Genomic DNA, 23,491 nt, shown 5'->3' on the forward strand with positions numbered 1-23,491 from the left:
CCAGGCCTGAGTTTCATCATAAATCCATGTGACAGAAGCTTCAGGGACATTTGCACCAAACTAACTGAGTCTAAAAGCCGTAATCTCCAGCCAAGAGTTCCTCTGGATTACATACATGAAACTAATACCAGCTTTGAAAGTGTCTGCCATGACCACTAGAAGCCACATCAAAGCAATGTTCCTGTTCATATTTCTTTCTTGATTAAAGTTGTTTTTTTGCAGCTCATTTATCAAGTCATGAATCAAAATCTCTGCTTAATCTTTCTGATATTTAAACTGTATATGTAAAGAAATGCCAAATACGACCCGGTTCACCAAAAAGAGCTGAAAATCACTGAAAACAACGTTCAGCCAAGCAGCCGCTGCTTTAGGAAAGTGCCTGTTTCAGGAAACAAGAGCCACTGATGAAATAAATCACTCCAGCTTAAAGGAGAGGATGCACTTTTGGAGTCTGATTAGATCAAGAATGCTGCAAATCCACGACATGGCTTCAGTTTTGAAAAACGCTGGGGGTTTGTTAAGGAGCAGCTCTTGGGGTTTAAGTTTGAGTATGTATGGATGTCCGATACCAAGAGACGTGAACAGAGAGAAGGGAATGGTCCTATCTTTGTAAATACATTTCTCCATTTGTGAGATCAAGTAAGTCTTGTCTTTTCTTGCAAACAAGATGTTCTCTAATAATACATTGTAAAGGAGATACATGAAACTTTTCTACAATAAATATCCTCGGTTAAATGGTTCAGGTACATAAACATAAACATAAACACATTGAGTTACATTTTTATTATGAAACTAGACACTCTAATACACCGTATGTGTGATTTTGGTAGCTCTGTGATGAACAGAAGTGAAAAAAATGATGATCAAATGTTGTAAAATGTCAAGCTCTGGACATTTCCTATGTATTACCGCGTTTGTTTTCTTTTTGTCAGAGGGGGCGAGGTGTTGTGTAGCTAACAGCTGTAAACCCGACCCTTCTCTCTCACTCTCTGGAGCGCGTTTGATAAGGCAGAGCGGCTTCCCAAGGAAAGATCAAAACAGTTGAGATTTTAACGTTTCCAGGTTAGTGTCATTTACTCATTGAGCACCAGGTTACAATCAGGTACTTACTTAGCCCCAGGTTAGAATCAGGTACTTACTTAGCCCTAGGTTAGTCAGGTACTTACTCAGCATCAGGTTAGAGTCAGGTACTTACTGAACACCAGGTTAGAGTCAGGTACTTACTCAACACTAGGCTAGAGTCAGGTACTTACTCGGAACCAGGTTACTTACTCTTCACCAGGTTAGAGTCAGGTACTTACTCAGCACCAGGCCAGAGTCAGGCACTTACTAAGCACCAGGTTTGAGTCAGGTACTTACTCAGCACCAGGTTAGAGTCAGGTACTTACTCAGCACCAGGTGTTAGTCAGGTACTTACTCAGCACCAGGTGTTAGAGTCAGGTACTTACTCAGCACCAGGTGTTAGTCAGGTACTTACTCAGCACCAGATGTTAGAGCCAGGTGGTTACTCAGCACCAGGTTAGAGTCAGGTGCTTACTCAGCACCAGGTTAGATTCAGGTACTTAGGGCGCACTCACACCTGACATCCGAACCGTGCCACTCTCCAGCTCGTTTGAGGAAAGGCCTGGATGCCCCGAACGGCCTGCGCTCACACTTACACGAACCGAACCGCGGCCGAACACGAGGAGTTGTTTACAAGTGTACATGTGCAGCAGCAGCGCAACATAATGCGGAAGAAAAAAAAACCTTAAACAGCTGCGTGAAATAATGTCTACTTTGACCCTCTGTCAAATCTCTTCACTCCTCTTTTCTTTGCATTTTACTACAGTTTGACAAAAAGGGCTATGGTGAATATAATAGTCGATTTTAATAAAGCAGAGAAATAGAAAAGTGCGCGTCCCCCTGTCCCGCTCAGCTGAGGCGGGGGGTGGAGCAGCACCTGCCGCTCTGAGCCTTTCTTTGGAGTCATATACAGCCTTCAAAAAAGGCTACGAGAACAGAAGATATGACGCTCAGTTTATGTCATTCGTTGCTGCTTCGGCCACTGGTTAAACAGCTTTATGTTGGTGAACTCCTGGAAGTATAGACTATACTTCGTATACGCTACATTGCGACAAAGCACTTAACACGAACACGCACCGAAGTCACAAGCGATAAAAGCACCCGCAGGTTTTATCTGTCCGACTAAATCCTGCGGCCAAACCAGGTACAGCAGCAGAGAAGCTCAGACACAGAGCGGGAGAAGCGCAGCCGCTCCCGTAAAGTCAGCCCGAGACGTGCGTGAAGCGGCCAGGGCGTCGGGAATGAGCAGTCGGGGAGACGAGCGGTATGTGGCCGGGGGTCCGGGGAGCCGCCCGGGAGCAAAGCGGTCGGGGCCGGGGAGACGAGAGCGAGGCAGCCGCTGCTCTGTTTGATAAATACAGCCTTTTCTCACTGTTTTACGTGACAAATGCAACCGCCGCTTGTATCCGTGCGTGTGCGCAAACACGAGCAACCGAGCCGCGCTCTGGCCCACCTCCTCTAAGCGGGCCAAAGTCCGGAAACCGAGTCCGACTCGGGCACGGATTGATTGCACTCACACTGCACAAACGAACCGCGCAGAAGGGGCTTCCAGCGCTTGGGCGCGGTTCGGATGGACAAGTGTGAGTGCGCCCTTACTTAGCACCAGGTTAGAGTCAGGTACTTACTGAGAACCAGGTTAGTGTCAGGTACTTACTCAGCACCAGGTTAGAGTTGGGTACTTACTGAGAACTAGGTTAGTGTCGGGTACTTACTGAGAACCAAGTTAGTGTCAGGTACTTACTTAGCACAAGGTTAGACTCAGGTACTTACTTAGCACCAGGTTAGAGTCGGGTACTTACTTAGCACCAGGTTAGTGTCAGGTACTTACTGAGCACCAGGTTGGTGTCAGGTACTTACTCAGCACCAGGTTAGTGTCAGGTACTTACTTAGCACAAGGTTAGACTCAGGTACTTACTTAGCACCAGGTTAGAGTCGGGTACTTACTTAGCACCAGGTTAGTGTCAGGTACTTACTGAGCACCAGGTTGGTGTCAGGTACTTACTCAGCACCAGGTTAGAGTCGGGTACTTACTGAGAACCAGGTTAGTGTCAGGTACTTACTCAGCACCAGGTTAGAGTCAGGTACTTACTCAGCACCAGGTTAGAGTCAGGTACTCACTCAGCACCAGGTTAGAGTCAGGTACTTACTTAGCACCAGGTTAGAGTCAGGTACTTACTTAGCACCAGGACGCCGTGACGCAGTGACTGGGCGCGGTTTGGCTCCACGGTGACGTTGAGCATGGTGGGGTTTCCTCCAATGACGCACATGCGGTTCTCTTGCTCCGCCTCCCGGAACATCCGCAGCAGTTGATTAGCTATGACCCCGTTCAGAGCCGAGATGGCGACCATTGGCACCACAAAGGACAGGAAGGCGTTCACCTGAGAGACAGAGTAAGGAAAGGACGAGGCCGTTAGATAAAGGGAGGTCATCTACGTCAAAGCTTGTTCAAGAAGACAGTTTCATCATAATCGACTTTAGCGAGCTTCACTGGTTTTGTAGGTAGGACTTGGAGAAAAGAACTAAAGATTTTGAGACACTCGTGTATTTCATGTGGGTGTTTCATGAATAAAGCAGATGCTCCCCACTGTCTCCTTTTTGAATGATCAGTAAAGCATTTGTGGAAACTTGTGATTCCGCTCATGTCTTCACTTACAAACAGGGATGGGAGTTGAGAACCGTGTGTTCGTGAAAAATCCATTGGAATTGTTCATCTCCCTCATAGAGTTTAACAGTCCCGCCCACTGCGGGTCACGTGCCGGGGTCCGGAAAGAAAAAATCCCATTCCTATTTGTATAATAAATTAGCCAGCTGTTCATGTTATATACCTGCCGGACCCACGACTGCAGATCTGTTTAGCTTTGAATTTTAAGGAGTACTTGCATTTTAGCACCTGGCTTCATAAACCAGGCAACGATCTAAAGTGGTTCATTTGCAGTTTTGTGAAATAACGACATTCTGATCGTTTTAAAATCCCAGCTCCTCAAAGGGTGGAGAAAATCTGTAGGCTTTTTTCCCCCAACATGTTTCCATTAGCCACTTTTTTAAAAGCCTGATGGAAACTGTTACGCGTGTTACTGCATCTGACCCCAGGTCTGACCCCTGGGTCTTTCTGCGATGACAACTGAAGGACTTAAACGTGTGTGAAAAAACTCCACAGAGACATGAGCTGGTGCTGACAGGGCGGCCGGAGCACTTCATTCTCTCAGCACCGACAGCATCATAACAGACATGAAGGGCCATGATTTTATTTTGACTTTATTTATCCACGATTAAACTCATTGAGATTAAAACTCTGTATTTCAAGAGTGTCCTGGCCTTGATAAAATGCTGCCATTATAAAACTGTTTTCCTTTTAGTGTAAAATGCCCATTTTAGTCTTTTAGAATATCCAACATTGCCTATCCCAGTGGATTTTCACCAATTTGGGTTTACCCAAATCTAAAAGCTTCTGGACTGGAGCTCACAGCCTATAGTCCGGGGTAACGCCTCATTTGAAAGCTACGACCTACAAAACCATTTGTCACATTTTTTGACAGTTTTCATTCTGTTGCTTGTTTTTGTTATTTTTTTGTCCCTTTTTTTGCTATTTCATCACTCTTTAGTTGTGTGCTTTTGTTGCTCTTCTGCCACTTTTGGCTTTAACATTTGGAAACGGCCCTAAAGTTTAGTTCCTTTGTCTACCATATTTGGATCAAAGCCTTTCGTGCTATACGTGGATACCAAACATGAATGAGCGTGGGAAAGACCAGGGTCTTGCCTTAAACAGAACAGAAAGTCAGGAAACGACCATCTCCTTCTGGTTTATGGGAATGTCATCGCTGAAGATGTTGAACTGATCTTCTCGAGCCTTAATCTGTGGCTCTTTTTGTAAAACATGTCAGTGAGTTCCTTTAGCGCCTCCTCCGTCTCACGTTGAGTTTCTCTGAAGGATTAATCACCAGAAAAATGTTAATGTCTGTAATGAACGACGCCACGGCCGATGCTCTGCAGGAGAGGAACGACCCGGTGTTCCTGGACACGCAGCCAAACGTCCCACAGAGCGCTAACGAACCTGCAGCCCCTGCTCCGGATCCGTGCATCCTACCAGGAAAGAATCACTACTGTTAGTTCTGGTCAGTCTCCTCCTGACTCCAGAAACAGGAGCTCTTCGGACACTCTTTCCCTGCGTCTAACAGGAAACAGCGTCTACATATCGCTTTATCCCGGCAGGGGCGCAGATAAGGCATACGCAATATATGCCTTGCATAGGGGCGCCGAAAGGAGGTTTTTACGATAGAGAGAAAAAAATATTTAAATATAGTCGGCGCAAAAAGGGACAGCGCCCCATCCCATCTAGGCCATTTCCTCACAGCACTTGACAGCGGCGCCCCATAGCATCAATAGCGCCCCATTGCTTTGACAGCACGCCATTGCACCAACAAGCAAAATCGTTATTCACTCGTGGTACCGTTAAATGGTATCTACTTGGTCTGAAAAAGCCTGAACTCATGAGCAGCTTAAGCATAAATGCAGATATTTTCTTTAAGCGAAGCAAAGCTATAACTTACTAACACTTTAATCATTACAGAGACGGCAGAGCCACGGTCTGAGCAGGACTAAACCAGGACTTACAGTAAACTGGCTAAAAACCAGGACTAAACCAGGCCTGAATAAGAAACTAGAGCTCTTAGACAAAGAGAAGTGACAGCAACCACCATTAGCTTTACCTTTAGCTTTACCTTTAGCTTTATCTTTATCTTTACCTTTAGCTTTCGCTTTACCTTTATGTGGCAGTATCGCCTGCAGGCAGGCTCTGCCACGTAAATGTTTTATTTTTATTTTGGCTTCATGCATTGCGTCGCCCTATAAATAGTGCGTGGCTTACGTTACGCGCCCTCTGACCTCTCACTTCCGCCCCTGGTCTCCGGGCCACCCGGTTCGAGCGCTCCTTCATGTCTGCGCAGGTAACGTCAACCCGCTAATTAATGCGTTTTAATGCTAAATTAGTCCTAATGCAGAGCTTCTCCGCTACTTTAGCATGTCGGTGGCGCTGGTATCTGGTGCGCTGGTTACATCGTCCAACCTTGCAAAGCTCGTGTGGGAGGTAAGAGTGGCAGCTAGCCTTTTAGCGTAGCAACATCTTTCAAAACATCCTCACGCCGTATTCTTGTCACAGCTGTGGTACCTCGGCGTAGCGTCCGACTAAAAAGCTCCATCCTCCTGTCGACCGTTTAGGTTTCCCTCGTTGTGTTAGCAGGTAACTTTTATACAAGACATACATATATAATTTTGTTTGAATAGTGCCTAAGATGCGCCCTTAATTGTGCAGCTTCAGGCATGGGAACTGCTGTCTTGTCTGGTCCTCTCTTCGCTCTGGAGCAAGTGCAACCGAATGACTACGAAATCGTGTGTTGAAGTAACGAAAACCTGGTACTGGATAAAGAACTGAAATTATGGACAAGTGGTACAGAACTTGCATTAAAAGTAATTGTGCACTTCGAAATGGAACTCAACAAACACAACTGTTTTAACTTACTTAAAAATAAAGCAAACTTTTGTAAGATGGACATTGCCTGCTTGTCATTTTATATCAGAACGAACCTGTGTGCCTTGTGCTTTGTCAATCTGTATTTAGTTAAATCTCCAGGTGAAACTCCTGGGGTGGCGTTGTGGCATTTTAAAGCTAAAGTAAAATCGAAGTCAACCCTCGCCTTGCCACATTCAGCTTTACCTTTAGCTTTATCTTTACCTTTAGCTTTCGCTTTACCTTTCGCTTTACCTTTAGCTTTACCTTTAGCTTTATCTTTACCTTTAGCTTTCGCTTTACCTTTCGCTTTACCTTCATCTTTACCTTTAGCTTTACCTTTCGCTTTACCTTTACCTTTAGCTTTAGCCCTGCAGAGCCTGAAGTTACTGCTGTTGTTACTAAACTCCAGCTGCACAGGAGAGGAAGATCAAAGATTGTTTGTGGATAAAGTGAGCGCTCACTCTGCATTAGCCATTTTTGGAGCATTTTGGTAAGTTCTTAGTGACAGAGTGAGCGCTCTCACTATGTAACAGATCTTTGACGTGTGAGGAGCTTTCACTTTGCCGATCAGCGCAGTGTGTTTAGAAAAGTTTTTCTGAAGTAAAATGGTGCCTGATGTGGATCTGGTCTGTTCCTTCAGCTCAGGAGGGAATAATGTCCTTTCTCTCTTTTTATCGCTGCTTAAGTGGGAATTCTGCTCAAAATATTACGTTTTTGGACTTTCTCCTGAACGATACTTTTTATACACATTATTTTAACACTATTTTTAAAAAAAAATTAAACTAACGGTACCCAGCCCTACTCGTGGTGCCATCTGCTGACAAGGACCGAGAGATGGAGAGGCAGAAAAGAAAGCCCTCGGAGGCGCAAAACAGAAAACGGAAGATCGAGAAGGAGAAAGATTGTATAGGGGTGAAAAAACAGTGGGTTGGGTAAGTGTTGGCCATCACAAGGAGCGTGTAAATATTCAGGTTAGCGTAAACTACTAGTAAAACCACAGGTTTGTTGTAGTAGACTTCAGTTGGCTGTACTCTCCATTGAAAGCAGTGTGGCGCGGTCTATGATGCCATTCTCCATAAATGGGCGGGTGCAACGGCACGACATGAATCGATTTAGTGGTTCCATAAAGCACAAACTATAGCTCTGTAACAAACTGTAGCACATTTATGTTAGTATTTATAGTAGGCCTACATTTTGAATATATTATTTATATTTTATTTTTTTACATTGTTTAGCTGATAGCTGATCACTGGCTGTAAATAAATGGAGTTCTCCAATAAAAGTCTTAAATTTGAAAGGCCATGAATCAGTCAGTTACATGTGGAAAAAAATGGGTAGTTGATGACGGGAATGGGGGAAAAAATGAAAGACCTTTGTTTAGTTGTAACTTATTGTTCTGGCTTCTGGGGGGGAAAAAAGTTGAAAAAAATCTTTTAAAAAAAAAAAAGGGGGGGGGGGGAAACGTACAGAAAAAACATTTGGAAAAACATGAAAAAAAAGGAAAAACTTGTAAAGTGTTTTCTCTGCCCTTTTGTCGTTAAAGGAAGTTTCTTGGTTGTTTCTCCTCAAAGAAATGATACAAATGCAAAAAAAAAATCAAATGGAACGAAAAGGTATAAATGAACAATATTGATCTGCTTTACGCATATATGACTACTTTAGCACCGGTATCGAAAACCAAGTTTTGTTGAAGAGACTAGATGCAGGGTGGTCATTTTATACTCACCACTGCCACCTCAGGTCTTCGTGTTACTGCAGTCTCTATATTAAGCTCGTGCATGACGAAGTAACACGTTTCTGAGTGACAGTGCAGGATTTTAGGGGCAGTTGTGGCGAACAGGTCTGAGCTCATTCTACACATTAGGAAAGGCTGGAACATGTAGGGGGAGGAAAATACTTAGCTTTCGTTTGTTCGTTCTTTTATTTTGAACATGTGAGCAACACAACACACCTTTACAAAATTTTAAACGTAAAGGCTATTACAAATCAAAAAGACAAAAGCAAAAGCCAAATACAAATGCACATGTCCAAAAAGGAGTGAGGAGAAGTTAAACTTATTTAACCCCACCCCCTATTTCAAAAACAGATTGATAACATCATTTTCCTGTTCCTACATAGTTACTCAAAACTCAAAAGAAAATTGCTAAGTAGCATTAGTAACAAGGCCCATACATGAGACGAATCACTTGTAATCTGTAAGTTCTGTTGTCTCAAATTTCCAAAAAATGTTTTCTTATATTTCTTAAACTGATTCATGCTTGAGCACAGTTTTAGATCTGAGCTTAAATCATTCCATAATTTGGCGCCAGTAATGGAAACACAAAAACTCTTCAGAGTTGATTTGAACGTTTGTATTGTAAATGTATGGTCATCAGCACTCCTGAGGCTGTACACATTTTGTTGTGTGAGAAAATGTTTTTGTATATTGCTTTAACATTTTTCAACTCTGTATAGTCTCTTTAAAGTACCAGTATTGAAAAGAACATAACAGTGCCGTATCAAAGACGAAATCGGAATACTAAAATCTCCCGATAATAACCGGGATGTAAACGCAGTCACAGAACCTTGAAAGTCTTTGGGAAGAGCTGAATAAGACTCTGTATCATCAGCTCGGGCTCTCGGGGGTGAAGTTAATGCGGCGCCGTGACTCTGCAGCAGCTCATTACTGAAACAACAGAGAAACGAGCGGCGTGATCACAGCGCTGACTACGACACGGCCGTCTCCGTGAGTCCAGCGCTGATGAAGCGCTGCTGCAGAGGACGGACACACACACTTGTTGTTTTCCTGTAAACGAGCTGTGGGTCGTTATCGGGGCGTTGGATCAGCTCAGAGGAGGCGGCTTCATTACAAATCAATTACAGAGTTATGAGGAGCCATAAACTCCGGGCGCAGCTGACTAAACACCGGCCCCGGAAACATTAACTCCGGCTCCAAGGCGCAGCGTGGGGCCCCGACGCCACTTTGGAGATTTTACTCTGAGTTCATTTAGAGACGACGACAAAGCACAAACTAATGACAAAGGCAAAAAGAGCAGTTCCACCTCCTCCCGTTTCATCTAACACCCAATGTCGTGGATCGATTTACAATAAAAAAAATAAACTTGTGTGTGTCCGTCTGTGTGTTATTGTAAAGCCCCATTTACACAGGATTAGAGCGATGTAAGCCCATGTAATAAAGTTTAACGAAGGAGACGTCGATTCAAAACACTTTCTGAAACTATTCATGTCTGTTTTTAAAGGGGCTAGACGCAAGCTAGCCATTTTGTACTCACTACTGCCACCTCAGGTCTTGTGTGTAACTGCAGTTTCTATATTAAGCTCGTGCATGACGGCACTTCGGACCCGAAGTAACAACGTTTTGAGTGACAGTGCAGGATTTTAGAGGCAGTTGTGGTGAACAGGTCTGAGCTCATTCTACACATTAAGACATAACTGGAACATGGGGGGGGGGGGATATTAAATTTTAACATTTTTAAAGTCCATATAGTCCCTTTAAGGTGAAACATCGATTTTTGAGATTCGTCAGCAGTGTTGGGCAAGTTACTTTAAAATTGTAATATATTCAATAGGCTATTAAAAAATGTAATGTGTTTGTGTTACATATTACTGTTTCAATATTGTAGCTGAGTTACACTTTGAGTTACTTTGAGTTACTTTGAGTTACTTTGAGCAAAACATAAAGTGAAAATAGTAATAATGCCACTGAGCAGAAGTGCAGGGCAGTGCTGTTACTTTCTTTTTCGTTCCTGAGTTATTCCACTTTGTAAGCCGTTTCACCTGAAGCGAGTTCCAGCTCAAATGTTTGTCGTTACTCTGTAGACAGTTGCGGTGGAGTGATATAGAGCGTGATTTAACGGTTGCCGGAATAACTGTGTGTTATGCTTCGCGTCAGGGTCCGGTTCACGCTGTACTCATTTTCCCAATAATGACCAGCGTTATTATCCAACTTTTTATACGGCCATTTGCCAACTGAACACACACAACATAAACTTCATACACTTTTATGAAGGTTTATTTAATGATTATAGAGGGAAAATAGTTCCCAAAAGTTTGCGCGTTTCTTGGCAACGTTTGCTGTGATTCCAGGCATTGTGGCTAGGCTAGGAGCAGCAAGGCAAGCTACTTATTGCTAGACTAGCTTAGTTGAAGGTTCAGCTGGAGGAATGGTGGTGAATCTCTGAGTAAGTTGAGAGTCAGACTCCTGTTAACTTCACGAGCGATTCCCCCGACTTCTCTGGCAGGGACGGGGACAGAGAGAGTGTCCTCCACTACTACTGGAGTGATATGAAAGACCTGTATTACAAGCTCTGTTGCCATTGGCAGCGGTCATTATTTTAATTTTTATCAGGAAATAATAATTATTTTATTTTTTATCAATAATGACCGGTAGAACGTTGGAAAATCCCATTCAAGTCAATGGAGCGTTCTACTTGCGTTGTGAAGAGCCGTATAATAAGTATGGATTAAACAAGGAGCCGTGTAGTAGACGATCATAATGCACTTCTTGACTCCGCATCGTGCATTATAACCGTCTAACGCACGGCTCCTCGTTGTTTAATCCGCTTATACCATGGTCCCACAAACTAAACATTTTATAACAAATGTTTTCTTCATTTGCTAAACTCACTAAAAATTCGAAATTACAGGGACTATTTTATGTGGGTTTTTAGCCGGTCTGAATTCTCTCGCTGCTGTGAGGATCTCCGTCAGGCTCAACAAAACAAACTATCTAAAACAACTTTTAGATTTGGGTAAAGCCAAACTGGAGAAAATGTGCCTCTGGTTTGAGAGATGAATAATAATGAAAAGGCCTGAACTATCGGCCTCTACATTGGTGTCAACTCTGTAGTAACTAACGCTCTCTCCTGCATCGATGGCTCATTCTGCAGAGAGACAGGAAGTCGATGAAGCGAACGATCAAACAGAGACACAGAGACACACAGACTGACAGACGGGCCGGTTCATATCGACGTCTGTGAGTGATGTCACAGCAGCAACAGAGGCTGAAGGAACGAGCTCAATGGAAACGATTCAACATTAAAACAAATGTCCTCCACACTGAACTGAATAATGATGCCATTATCTTTGGTATATTTACTGCCATTATTCAAGTGGTCACTTCGTTATTGTTGCAGCTTGTTTTATTGTTTCTATCTTGTGTATTGTCCTTTTGAACTGTGATCATCCAGTTCATTTTCTCCAGTTGTTGTAGCTAAATCTAAAAGCTTCTTGACTGGAGAGCAGCAGTGTAAAGCCTTGTTTGAAAGCTAAGACCAACAAACTGATCCTGACTTTGTTGCCGCGTCTGTGTAAAGAAAAAATAAAATAAAATCCTTGTTGTGAACCACTTTTACTTTGTTTACCTCGTTCTTAAGCACAAACAAACTAAAAACACAAGTCACAGAAACGCGTGACACCGGCTGTTCCCGTGGGCGGTGCCATGAATCGTGCCCGCCCCTTTTCTCCTATCAGTTAACATTGGACTGGAGAAGTCCAGATAAAATCAGTTACTACACGAAAACAAAGCTGATTTCAGCCGTGCAGAGAAACGGTGCAGTGTTGACATGTTGGTGCAAATGAACATTGAACATTTTACACAAATCAATCGACTAAACATCAGATTTTAGTTTAAATTAACAGACCTCGCGCTCGACCGGAAGAGTCAATACAAAGGAAGTGCAGAGAAAAGGAAAAAAAGAGGTATCAGTGGGCGGGGCGGAATAAGGTGAATAGACCCTTTAATTGTTCATAAACATTCCGGGCTTAGCTGGAGGGGGGAAGCTCAATTCCTATCAACAGAGAGTTATTGAACATACTTATTTATCAGGCCCATTAGCCAAAAATGTTGAACCTACTGCTATAAAAGTAATATTTACCAAAATCAAATTAGTAGAGAAAAACGGCACAGCCCCGGAAGTAGGTTGCCTGGCCTGCCAGACACTCCTCCTTTCTGTTCAAAAGAAGAACCGTCTGAGCGGCAGCTCGCAGCCAATCATTTCACGAGACGGAAGCCGTAACCTGTCACCAGGCACTTTTCCAAAACATTAAAGATGGCGGCGTGGCGACCGATACACTGTTTTCTTCTGCTCTTTCATCTGTTTTAAATCATTTGGAAAATATTAAATCCCTAAAACCGGAGCAAGAAACAGCGTTGGAAGCGTTCCTCATAAAAAAAAGACGTTTTTGGAAGCGTTGCTCTGATTGGTTGATGCCGTCTGTCAATCACACCCACCGGGAAATCGCTGAGATCACGCTTACTCCCAGACTATGGGCCAGATCTTGTGACTGGCGCAGTCCGTGTGCAACTCTAAACGCAACGTGGTACACGCACGATCTTGCGTGTGGCGTAGGCTTTGCGTTTAAGGCTGCGCCACTAGGGAGAGGGGGTTATTTAAGAAAAAGAGGCCGACTGAGGCGTGGTTCATTAAAAGCAGCACTCGTATCGTTCCTCTTCACAACGCGCTGCAGTGAGTGGCTGCAGCAGCGGACGGACACTTTTATTTATTTATTTTCTTTATCAAACATTGCGCGCTGCATCGTGCATGTTACACGTTTACAGGAGAAGCCCCCCTCGCAACCCACCGCCTTCCGCAGGTCTGGGGAAAGCATGGGGAGGGGGTGGCACCACAACGCATTGCGAGTCTGTCCCCCCCCCCTCCTGTCCTGCCCACTTTTTGCACCAGGTATGACACTGAAGATTGCAAGGAGCGCCACCCGTCTGCGCACTCGTCTTCTCTACAGCCTGCGCTATGAACCACAAGATCTGGCCCTTTATGTCTTTGAAATATCTATGAAAAAACATGTAGTTTGGCGGGCCAGGCAAGGAAGTAGCGACTTTAGTAAATATTACTTTTTTAGCAGTAGGTGCGGCATTTTTGGCAAATGAGTCTGAGAAATGAGTAGGTTCAGTAACTCTCGGTTGAGTTTCAGAAATATTGATGGTTGTTTTTAAGAGTTTTTGATGTTTTTTTCTCACATATTTGTCGGTCTGCTAGGACCTGGAAGCGGAAGTCGTGACGTCACACTTAACAAACGTACAGATACAGACGGCGTCTCTGGATTCGGCCATATATGGTCATGTTTGAAAACAGTTAAGGGGGAAAACAATTTGGAGAAAAATCTTTCTCTAATTATTCAAAAACTACTTCAACAAATGCTGAAATACGAATATAGTTTTCCACTAAATAAAGATACAAAGACATGGAGAGGAACAAGGTGGTTCAACAGCCCATAAAGACATTAATAATGGCAAATGCTAACGCGAGCTAGTGCTAGCTACGACTGCTGTTTTTTCACTTCTACTAAACAATCTGCTGTGAGAAAATATCCATATGGATCCGACTTAGACTTGACTTTATTTGTATGTGATAAATACGTTTATATTTTGCCAGAAAACTTCTAAAAAGTGTGAAAAACTGTGTTTCCCATAAGATTCTATTTCACCCTCGGCAAAGCCACGCCCCCTTCTAAGACGAGATTCCGTCTGTATCTATTGTTCCTGTTTTTAGTGGTAGGGGAAACCTACACAGACCATGAACATGCAAACTCCACAGAAAGGCCCCGTCCAGGTGGGAATCGAACCCGGGACCTTCTTCCTGTGAAGTGGGAGGGCGAACCGCCATGCCACCGTGCCGCCCACAGTTTAGGTTTGTTTCCATCATGTGCTTATTCGCGGAAACACGCGTGGATGCCACGATTATCCCGAGGACGCGCGGCTTTTGCAGATGAGACTCTGTGATTGAAAAACCCTCTGGAGTTGGAGCGTCTCCCTCTGGTTTCATCAGAGCACAGAGATGTGCAGAGAATCTCAACCAATCAGAGATTCAGGAGATTCAGCTGCACAGTATCAGCGCTTAAGGTTAATGGAAAAAAGAGATGAGAAAGTTGTCCTTTAGAGAACTGGCTTTATATGAGACATGGGGAAGGCACAAGAGTTACAGTCTTAGTTTACTGGTTTATTGTGCTGTAGCTTCATGTATGACGTGTGTCTGTGACAGAACTACAGACTGTGATTAAACTAGTGCTAGGACTCGATTCAAATGTTTTAAAAAACAAACAAAAATGTGCCTAAACCTAACCTAAATGATTCAATAATTAGATAAAAACATGAGTTCAACAACAAATGTATTTATTATTTTTAATCTGTATAGTTATTTAATAAACACACAGAAAATGTAGAAAATGTTGAATGCATCTGTATTGATTAGACGCCTGTGTCGGGAAACTGAAAAAGCATGAGGCTAATTAGCATAATGTAAACATAGATGCGCTGGTTTTACAATGAATCCTGTTCTCTCAACGGTTTCTCTCAAATCAATAATAAATACAATGTTACAGCGAGTCATGGAGAGTCATTGGCCTCAAACCGCACTTATACATTTGGTTTCTATTCATCCCAGTCAAATGTCAACACGACAGCAGCGAAACAATCAAAGCCTCGTGACGCTCCTCCTGTCTGAGCACTCTCCCCGTCACGTCTCCCCCGGCGCGCTCGCCTTACTCTGGGTCAAACTCATTCTCCGTCTGACCTCTGTGAATCAGCTCATTACTTTACATAATGTGCAGGACCTAAACCCATGAGGATCAATCGCTGAGACTCCAATAAACACCATCCATCCATCCATCCATCCATCCATCCATCCATTTTCTTCCGCTCTATCTGGGGCCGGGTCGCGGGGCAGCAGTCTTAATAAAGCAGTCCAATAAACACATCACGACGAAAACATGGCGCAGCTTCAGCGTCCCTGGGAATCAGCCTGAACCTGGACCTGTTTCTCAGAGCGTTCTTGTGTGCTCCATGAAACACATGGGCCGCTTTACTCTGTATCTGAATGAACTAGAATCTGTGAGGTGAAGTAAGCTTTGCCACAAGCTGCGTCTGCGGGAACTGCAGGGTGATGCACGTGGTCATTCTGAGACGGTATTCCTTTGAGCAGCCACATTATGAACCCCTTCTGCATCGTCATGGTTCACAGGTGAGTCGCCCCTTCACCTTTACCCCTCACCTGAGCGGGGCAGCGAAGGGTTCCAGCTGTGAGCTCTCTTTAGCCACAGCCATCTGGAGCTGGAATGTACCCCTGGTGGCTTTCTTCAGCTGTTCGGGCTGTAGCATCCTCTGGAGAACGAAAACAAAACGACTTCGATGGGAAAGATTGTTGCCATCGTTTAAGAACAACTTCATCGATCAGGTCTTGTTGGTGAGCCCAGTCCAGCCTTTCTTCCCAGGGCTCCGTGAGCTCTGCACTATGGTGGTTTGTGTGCCATGTGTGGTCGAAGTGAGGTCACTGGGACGTCCTGTGGAATATGAGCTTCCTAATCAAATCCACACCCAGCTCCCGGTCGGAGGCGTGTTTAGGACTGAGTACCGTTAAAGTGATTTCAGGATTTTTGACATAGGGCCTCATATCCTAGTTACCCAGAGTGTTGCTGATTTCTGGAGATGTTTTTTTTCTAATTTATGCAGTTCTTCTGTTTGAAGAGTTTCGTGGCGCTAGGCTAGTGCAAGGCTAGCGCATTTCTACGATATCAGATAGATAGAGTAATTAAAACCATTTTGCATTTAAAATACCTTATATTTGAGCAGCATCAGCTTCGTGGTTGTATAAGCTATGCAGCGGCGGAGTGATCTGCTAGAAAATAGTCCCTCAAAATGCGATCATTCATGTGATGCAAGGTCAGTTATATTCCAAAAAATATTCTATGGACACAGACATTTATATGGTTAGTCTGGTGTTATAAGTGATTTGCCTCAGGTGCACTGTGGAGCGGGTCACACTATTTTTAATGCAGGGTAGCTGATACCATAGAAATGTGCTAGCCTTGCACTAGCCTAGCGCCACGAAACTCTTCAAATATAAGAACTGCATGAATTACAAAAAAAATATCTCCAGAAATCAGCAACACTCTGGATATCTAGGAAATGAGGCCCTGTGTCAAAAATCCTGAAATATCCATTTAACCAAGACCAGTCCTGCAGGTAACAAACATTTTACAAATATTTTAGTATCAGTATCGGAAAGACTATTGTTAGCACTGTTGTCGAAAAACACGTACGGTGTCCGGCCGTTACATGTGGAGTGGAAGTAAAACCAGCGCATCTATGTTTACATTATGGGGACCCTGGGGTCCCCCAGGGCTCCGTACTCGGTCCAACCCTCTTCACCATTTACATGCTTCCCCTGGGTCGTGTCGTCAGCAAGCATGGAATTAATTTCCACTGCTATGCTGACGACACACAACTCTACCTCCGAGTCACTCCCTCTAGCTCCCCCTCGGCCACGGCTGCACGCCTCAGCTCCTGCCTGGAGGAGATAGAGGCGTGGATGAGTCAAAACTTCCTGCAGCTCAACAGCTCTAAAACAGAAGCCATTCAAACTGGAACCTCTCATCAACTCTGCTCCTCTTCACTGTTTCATTCTTTGGACACACCATTCCCCTCTCTCCCTCTGTCACTAACCTAGGGGTTAAATTTGACCCCCACCTTTCCTTTGACAATCATGTCACATCCATCTGCAAAACTGCCTTCTTTCACCACCGTAATATTTCCAAACTGCGCCCCACCCTCTCCCTTCTTGCTGCAGAGAAGCTCATTCATGCTTTTGTCTCCTCCAGGCTGGACTACTGTAATGCACTCCTCATCGGGATCCCTGGCAGGAGCCTCCAAAAGCTCCAGTATGTTCAAAACAGCGCTGCCAGGATCCTGATGAGGGTGCGAAAACACGAGCACATCACCCCCATCCTCCGTACACTGCACTGGCTCCCCATTCAGTCCCGCATACAATACAAGGTCCTCTTGCACACCCATCACTGTCTGCACGGTGTGGCCCCCACTTACCTCACCAAACTGCTCACACCACACACCTCAACCAGGACCCGGTCAGGCCAACAGCACCGTCTGGTCATGCCCAGGACACGGCTCAAAACCATGGGCGACAGGGCCTTTGAAGCCGCTGCTCCCTGCCTGTGGAACGCCCTCCCAGACCACCTCAGGGCCCCACAGACGGTGGACGCATTCAAAAAAGGACTAAAACCCCACCTTTTTACAAAAGCTTATTTTAACAGCTAATGCTTTGGTTTTTTAGTCCTGTCTTTTAATATATGTTGTGTTGTATTTTATAATGTTTTGTTTTTAACTATGCTGTCCACTGTAGCACTTTGAGATTTGGTGTCAAATGTAAAGTGCACTATAAATAAAATGTATTATTATTATTATTATTACATTATGGTAATCGTGAATAAATAGAGATTATGGATACAATTACTACTAAACAAAAATAAGCATCTGAATCTGATCCACAAAATCGCCTAAATCCATTACACTTTATTTAGTTCCTTCATCTTCACAAAAACATGTTTAAAATGTATTTTTCTCACTTTGCGGTGACAACAGTTGGTGTGCAGTTTGCTTGTTGGAAAAAGCAAAGCTCAGAAACAAAGGAGCTCCTGGAGTTTTTTGGTTTAATGATTTGATAGCGACGGCGCCCGTCCGCAGTAATCCACTTTCTAATCCGCTAATGGGATTAGATCAGAGACGCCGCGTGGGGGAGGACAAGGAGGAGCAGAAATCAATCACCAAAAGAAGCGAGTCCGATATTTATGAAGAGACTCAGACACGTCTTCATCAGCGTCTTCATCAGCCGCAGTGATCGATGACGTGGCTTTAGTGAACCATCAGTCTCTGTCACCGACCAGTCAAACACCGACAGCACAAACATGTCATGGTTTTCACACGGTTTCCCCAAACTCTCCTCTCTCTGCCATCGTTACAGCTTCATGTGAAAACACTTTTATCCGTGTTTAAGCCAGGGTCCAGGTCCAGGATTTAAGCAGCAGGAAGTCACATATGATGCTTTTAAAGGCCATTTTAACCTCTTAACCCCCGCCTGAACCGAGCGCATTTTCTCCAGTTCAGATTTACCCAAATCTGAAAGCTTCTCGACTGGAGAGAAACAGAGTAAAGTCTCATTTGAAAGACAACAACAAATGTGATCGGAACTTTTTGGTTGTGTTTTCATCACGTTTTTGTCATATGATGCTTTTAGATTTGGGCCAAACTGGAGAAAATGTGCTCAGTGAAGGCAGATGTTGAGAGGTTAGTGCTACAAAAGCAGAAAGATCTGTGAATATTTAATTTCGTAAGATTCCATCAAACAGGGAAATGAGGGGGCATTTTGATATGTGCCCCGTAACATGGTGCATTTGAGTTTTTCCCAGATTGTTAAAGTGTGGTCTCCAAGCTTTCCAATAACGTCTAACACATGGAAATCTGATCATATTTGGAGAAGCGAGAGCGATTTGAAGTTAAGGACCCAGGATATTTCTAACAAGAGAAATCTCCCCGTAAAGCTGTAAAACACAGGGGGGAGAGTTGTCCAAAAAGCAAGAAAAATGTGCCATCAAAGAAAAAGTTGCAATTTTTTTGCAAACAGGTAACAAATATATAAATAAATGTCTCTTGCCTAAATCCCCTTCCCATAGAGCCGACCTCTACAGCAACTAGCAACACAATGACAACTAGCAACATTATCCCAACACACACACATGTGACCAGAGGGAAAGAAGAACACACACACGGTCTTTAGTGCCATCGACAATGACTACGTTATATTATCTGCAACCTGCACACAGCTTACCACCAAAAACAAAACACAAGCAAATCCAACCCACTGAACACACCACGTTAGCTTGCAGCACAACAATGGCCTCATCAAAAAGCAAACAGACACGACGGCACAGCGGCCACCTGCCAAAATAAACAAACTTTCACCCACCCGTCAGAAGTGACCTTTGCAGGCCTTCTGCTCAGCAAACTCGAGACCAAATACATTTTCCTCACTCAGTTATTTTCAATGTAGAGTTATGCAAATACACGCTACATCCTTCTGTCTTAAAACACGCTCTGAGGCTGGAGCTGGCTAGGGAAATGTAATGGTCAGCAGGGGGCGCTGTGCATGCCTACAGCCAGGGCATCATCAGTCGCACTGGAAAAGTTAACTGGTTTCACGCAGAAAAATGAACTTCTGTAGTAGTATTCCAGCGTTAGCATTGGGCTATTCAGAGCGTTAGCAACAGCAGACGGCCTGCGTGAGACAAGAGTTTCATGCAGGCCGTGATCTCAACTAAAAGATTCTGCAAAAAACGAAAATCTCCAATTAAAAGAAAAATCGTATTTCTCGATTTGTGGGAAACTGAGCCAGTTGGTCAGTGGGTTTAAGAGGTTTGTGCCACGAATGCTCTGTGAATCTTTGAATATTTCATGTTGTAAGATTCCAAACCAAATTTGACATAAAACTGAAATGTTAATCATCAGCCCTGAGGCCCAGAGAGAGACTTTTACCCAAACTACAGTCACTGTCTATTAATCCTTCCTCACAGGTGAAGAACCTGGGTGTGATCTTTGACTCTGAGCTGGCGTTTATTCCACACATTAAGAATATCACAAAGATAGGTTTTTACCATCTAAAGAACATAGCCAGAGTCCGCCCCATTCTCTCTCGGGCCAACACGGAGACGCTCATGCATGCTTTTATCACCAGTCGTATCGACTACTGTAATGCCCTGCTTTCTGGTCTTCCCAAAAAATCGCTCAGCCCCAGAACACAACTGTGACATCTGGAAATGACAAGTGAGAAAATGTTCAACAGCAGCAAAATTAAAAACAGCCCAAATTCTCTCTGTACGATGTTTATTCTCTGAGATTTATCCAGGAAGTGACTCCAACATGTCTCCCTGTAAGAACACTGCATGAATCTTGCTTTCTATAATGATTTCATGTTGCCCAGGCCCTGAGGAAACTAAACAGCCCCACAACATGAAGCTCCTGTTCCAGACTCCACAGTGAGGAGAGGACAGGAGCATCATGGTGTTAAACCCTCTCCTCACTGTGGAGCAGGAGAATCATGGTGTTAAACCCTCTCCTCACTGTGGAGTCTGGAGCATCATGGTGTTAAACCCTCTCCTCACTGTGGAGTCTGGAGCAGGAGCTTCATGGTGTTAAACCCTCTCCTCACTGTGGAGTCTGGAGCATCATGGTGTTAAACCCTCTCCTCACTGTGGAGCAGGAGAATCATAGTGTTAAACCCTCTCCTCACTGTGGAGTCTGGAGCATCATGGTGTTAAACCCTCTTCTCACTGTGGAGTCTGGAGCAGGAGAATCATAGTGTTAAACCCTCTCCTCACTGTGGAGTCTGGAGCAGGAGCATCATGGTGTTAAACCCTCTCCTCACTGTGGAGCAGGAGAATCATAGTGTTAAACCCTCTCCTCACTGTGGAGTCTGGAGCATCATGGTGTTAAACCCTCTCCTCACTGTGGAGCAGGAGCTTCATGGTGTTAAACCCTCTCCTCACTGTGGAGTCTGGAGCAGGAGCATCATGGTGTGGGGCTGTTTTGTTGCCTCAGGGCCTGGACAGTGTGACACCATCAATGGAAACATGAATTCACAAGTTTATCAAGATATTTTGCAGAAAGACCTGAGACAATCACAACAGCATGTGAACAAGTAAGTGAACCCCTGTATTAAATACCTGCTGACTCTTCTTTTGCAGCAGTAACTGCTTTTCTGTAGTTGCAGATCAGACGCTCACAACGATCAGGATGAATCTTGGATCATTCCTCTTTACTAAACTGCTGCAGTTCAGAGAGATTCAGGGGGTGCACTTACTTATTCCACGCTCTCCTGTGAATGTTTACATGTTATGGCCAATAAAAATATGATCAAATGTGAATGTTTGAGTGGTATTAGTTTAAGCAGACTCTTTAATCATTCCTGTGATTTTAATAAAGATCAGAGCACATTTAGAGACCACTTTAGACAGAAATGTGAGAAATTCCAGATGGTATACTTATGTAAAAAAAAAATGAGGAGCCAAATAAGCCTCTTGTTGGTGAGTTGATGATGGTTTTCACCAAAAAGAGACGAAAATCTCATCACAACAGCACCGCTCACATGACTGGAGTAACCAAATATCTGATTCCGAGACGTGTTCGGCTTTGAAGGTAAAAACTATGCAGCTTCTGTTTTGGGAGCGCGCGAACACGAAACAAACTCAAAACCAGCTTTAACTATTACAAACAAATGAAGTGAAATGCTAATTGTCTCTGTGGCTTCGTTCTTGTTTCCTCCATCAGTAATCTAATCTTCTCTGTTCGCCTGCAGCGTTTGGCCTTAAAGCCGACGCTCCTTTATGAATATATCGAGTGAGAAAATGCCGACGTGTCCAATGCTTCTGCAGGAACACGGTGTGATCGTGGTAATGCGCTGCCTTCAGGGTGAGCGCGGCCCGGGTCTGAGTGGGAGTGCGTCTGTGGGGAAAAGGATATCCGGCTTTTATACATGAAACAGGATTATGCAACGATATGAGAGGACTGTGGTCAGAACAAAGAGACACAGCGACGTACTCCAGAACCGCACAGGGTGAAGAGAGTGAAGACACAGGAACTTCAAAAATGATAGAAAAAGCAAATGGAAGCAGCTCCAAACTATGGCAACATATAAACAAATTGGCAAATTCTAATCGGAAAAACCAGCAAATGACAGATTGCTTCAAAATTAATGATAATTATGTTAATGACAATGAGTCTATTGCTAACGAGTTCAACAAATTCTTTGTTGAATCAGTCCACGATCTAGCCAAACCTTTCAAGGGCAAATTGCCTTCTGTGAACAAAGTTCAGCGTAGCAGTATAGATCATTTTAAAATCAGGGAAGTTCTACACGATGAAGTAAGGAAAATCATCGTAAATATGAAGAATTCTACATCAAGAGACATACATAATATTAATGTAGCTCTAATTTAAACAAAATCTAAGCAGTTTACTTGATCCTATAACTTACCTTGTAAACCTGTCAATACAAAAAAACACTTTCCCACAGAGCTGGAAGATTGCTGTAATCACTGCAATTACAGGCCTATTTCCATCCTCCCTGTAGTCTCTAAAGTGCTGGAAAAAAATGTGGCTGGGCAATTAATAGAACATCTTGAAAATAACCAACTGTTGCATCCCCAACAGTTTGGGTACAGCACAGAAACAGCCAACTGCTTCTTGTTGGAACAGATCAAAGGTTCACTGGATAAAGGGAATGTTGTAGGCGCTGTGTTTTTAGACCTAAAAAAAGGCCTTCGACACAGTGGACCATTGTATCTTATTGCAGAAATTACAGCAATTTCAATTTTCAGCTGCAGCTCTGTCATGGTTTAAGTCCTACCTAGAGGGCAGAGAACAACGTGTGAAAGTAGGAAGCGTTAAATCCATCCTGAGTCCAAATGATTTAGGAGTGCCTCAAGGGTCAGTCCTAGGACCGTTGCTGTTTTCAATGTACATAAATAATCTCCCTGATTGCTGTCAGGGTGTAAACTGCCAGCTTTAAAGGAGTAGTTCACAATTTTTCCATACTGAGATATGTTCTTACCTGAACTTAGACGAGTTGATACGTACCTGTCAAGTCTAACTTCAGCCCATTTGGAGCTATAGGAATATACTGGGAGAGGCCAGTGCTAAAAACATCGTTGGTCCTTTTGTGTGACTGAGGGCACACAGTTCTTCCATACAGTGATATGTTCTTACCTGAGTGTAGACGAGTTGATATATACCAGTCTGGTCTTTGTGCGTGCCTGTAGAGGAGCACGGTAGCTTCCAAATTCACCCCGTTTGGAGCTATATGAATACATTGGGAGAGGTCAAATGCTAAGAAAATCTTTGTTCTTTTTGCGTGACTGAGTGCACGCACAAAGACCAGACAGGTACGTATCACCTAGTCTAAGATCAGGTAAGAACATATCTCAGTATGGAAAAACGGTGAACTATTCCTTTAAGCTGTTGACACAGTTATTCATGTGTCAGCAAAAACATCTCCGCTGGCTGGGCAGCAGTTAACACAGGCATTACTTAACATCTCAAGATGGCTTCAGCTGTCCCATTTAACT

At 43.8% G+C, this 23,491-nt stretch overlaps 1 protein-coding gene across 1 annotated transcript in view; it reads right to left on the reverse strand.

Annotated features, from left to right (window-relative positions):
- Window positions 1-23,491, reverse strand: part of ntsr1 (neurotensin receptor 1 (high affinity)) — a gene marked incomplete at its 3' end in the record, with an annotated part of 84,636 nt that overhangs the window by 33,555 nt on the left and 27,590 nt on the right. The window contains exon 2 of the mRNA XM_079558062.1: window positions 3,239-3,440. Within this exon, the coding sequence (XP_079414188.1) occupies window positions 3,239-3,440 (202 nt within the window). The remainder of the gene's footprint in view (window positions 1-3,238; window positions 3,441-23,491) is intronic.

This window comes from Gobius niger (assembly GCF_951799975.1).
Source record: "Gobius niger genome assembly, chromosome: 6".
Classification (NCBI taxonomy): Eukaryota; Metazoa; Chordata; class Actinopteri; order Gobiiformes; family Gobiidae; genus Gobius; species Gobius niger.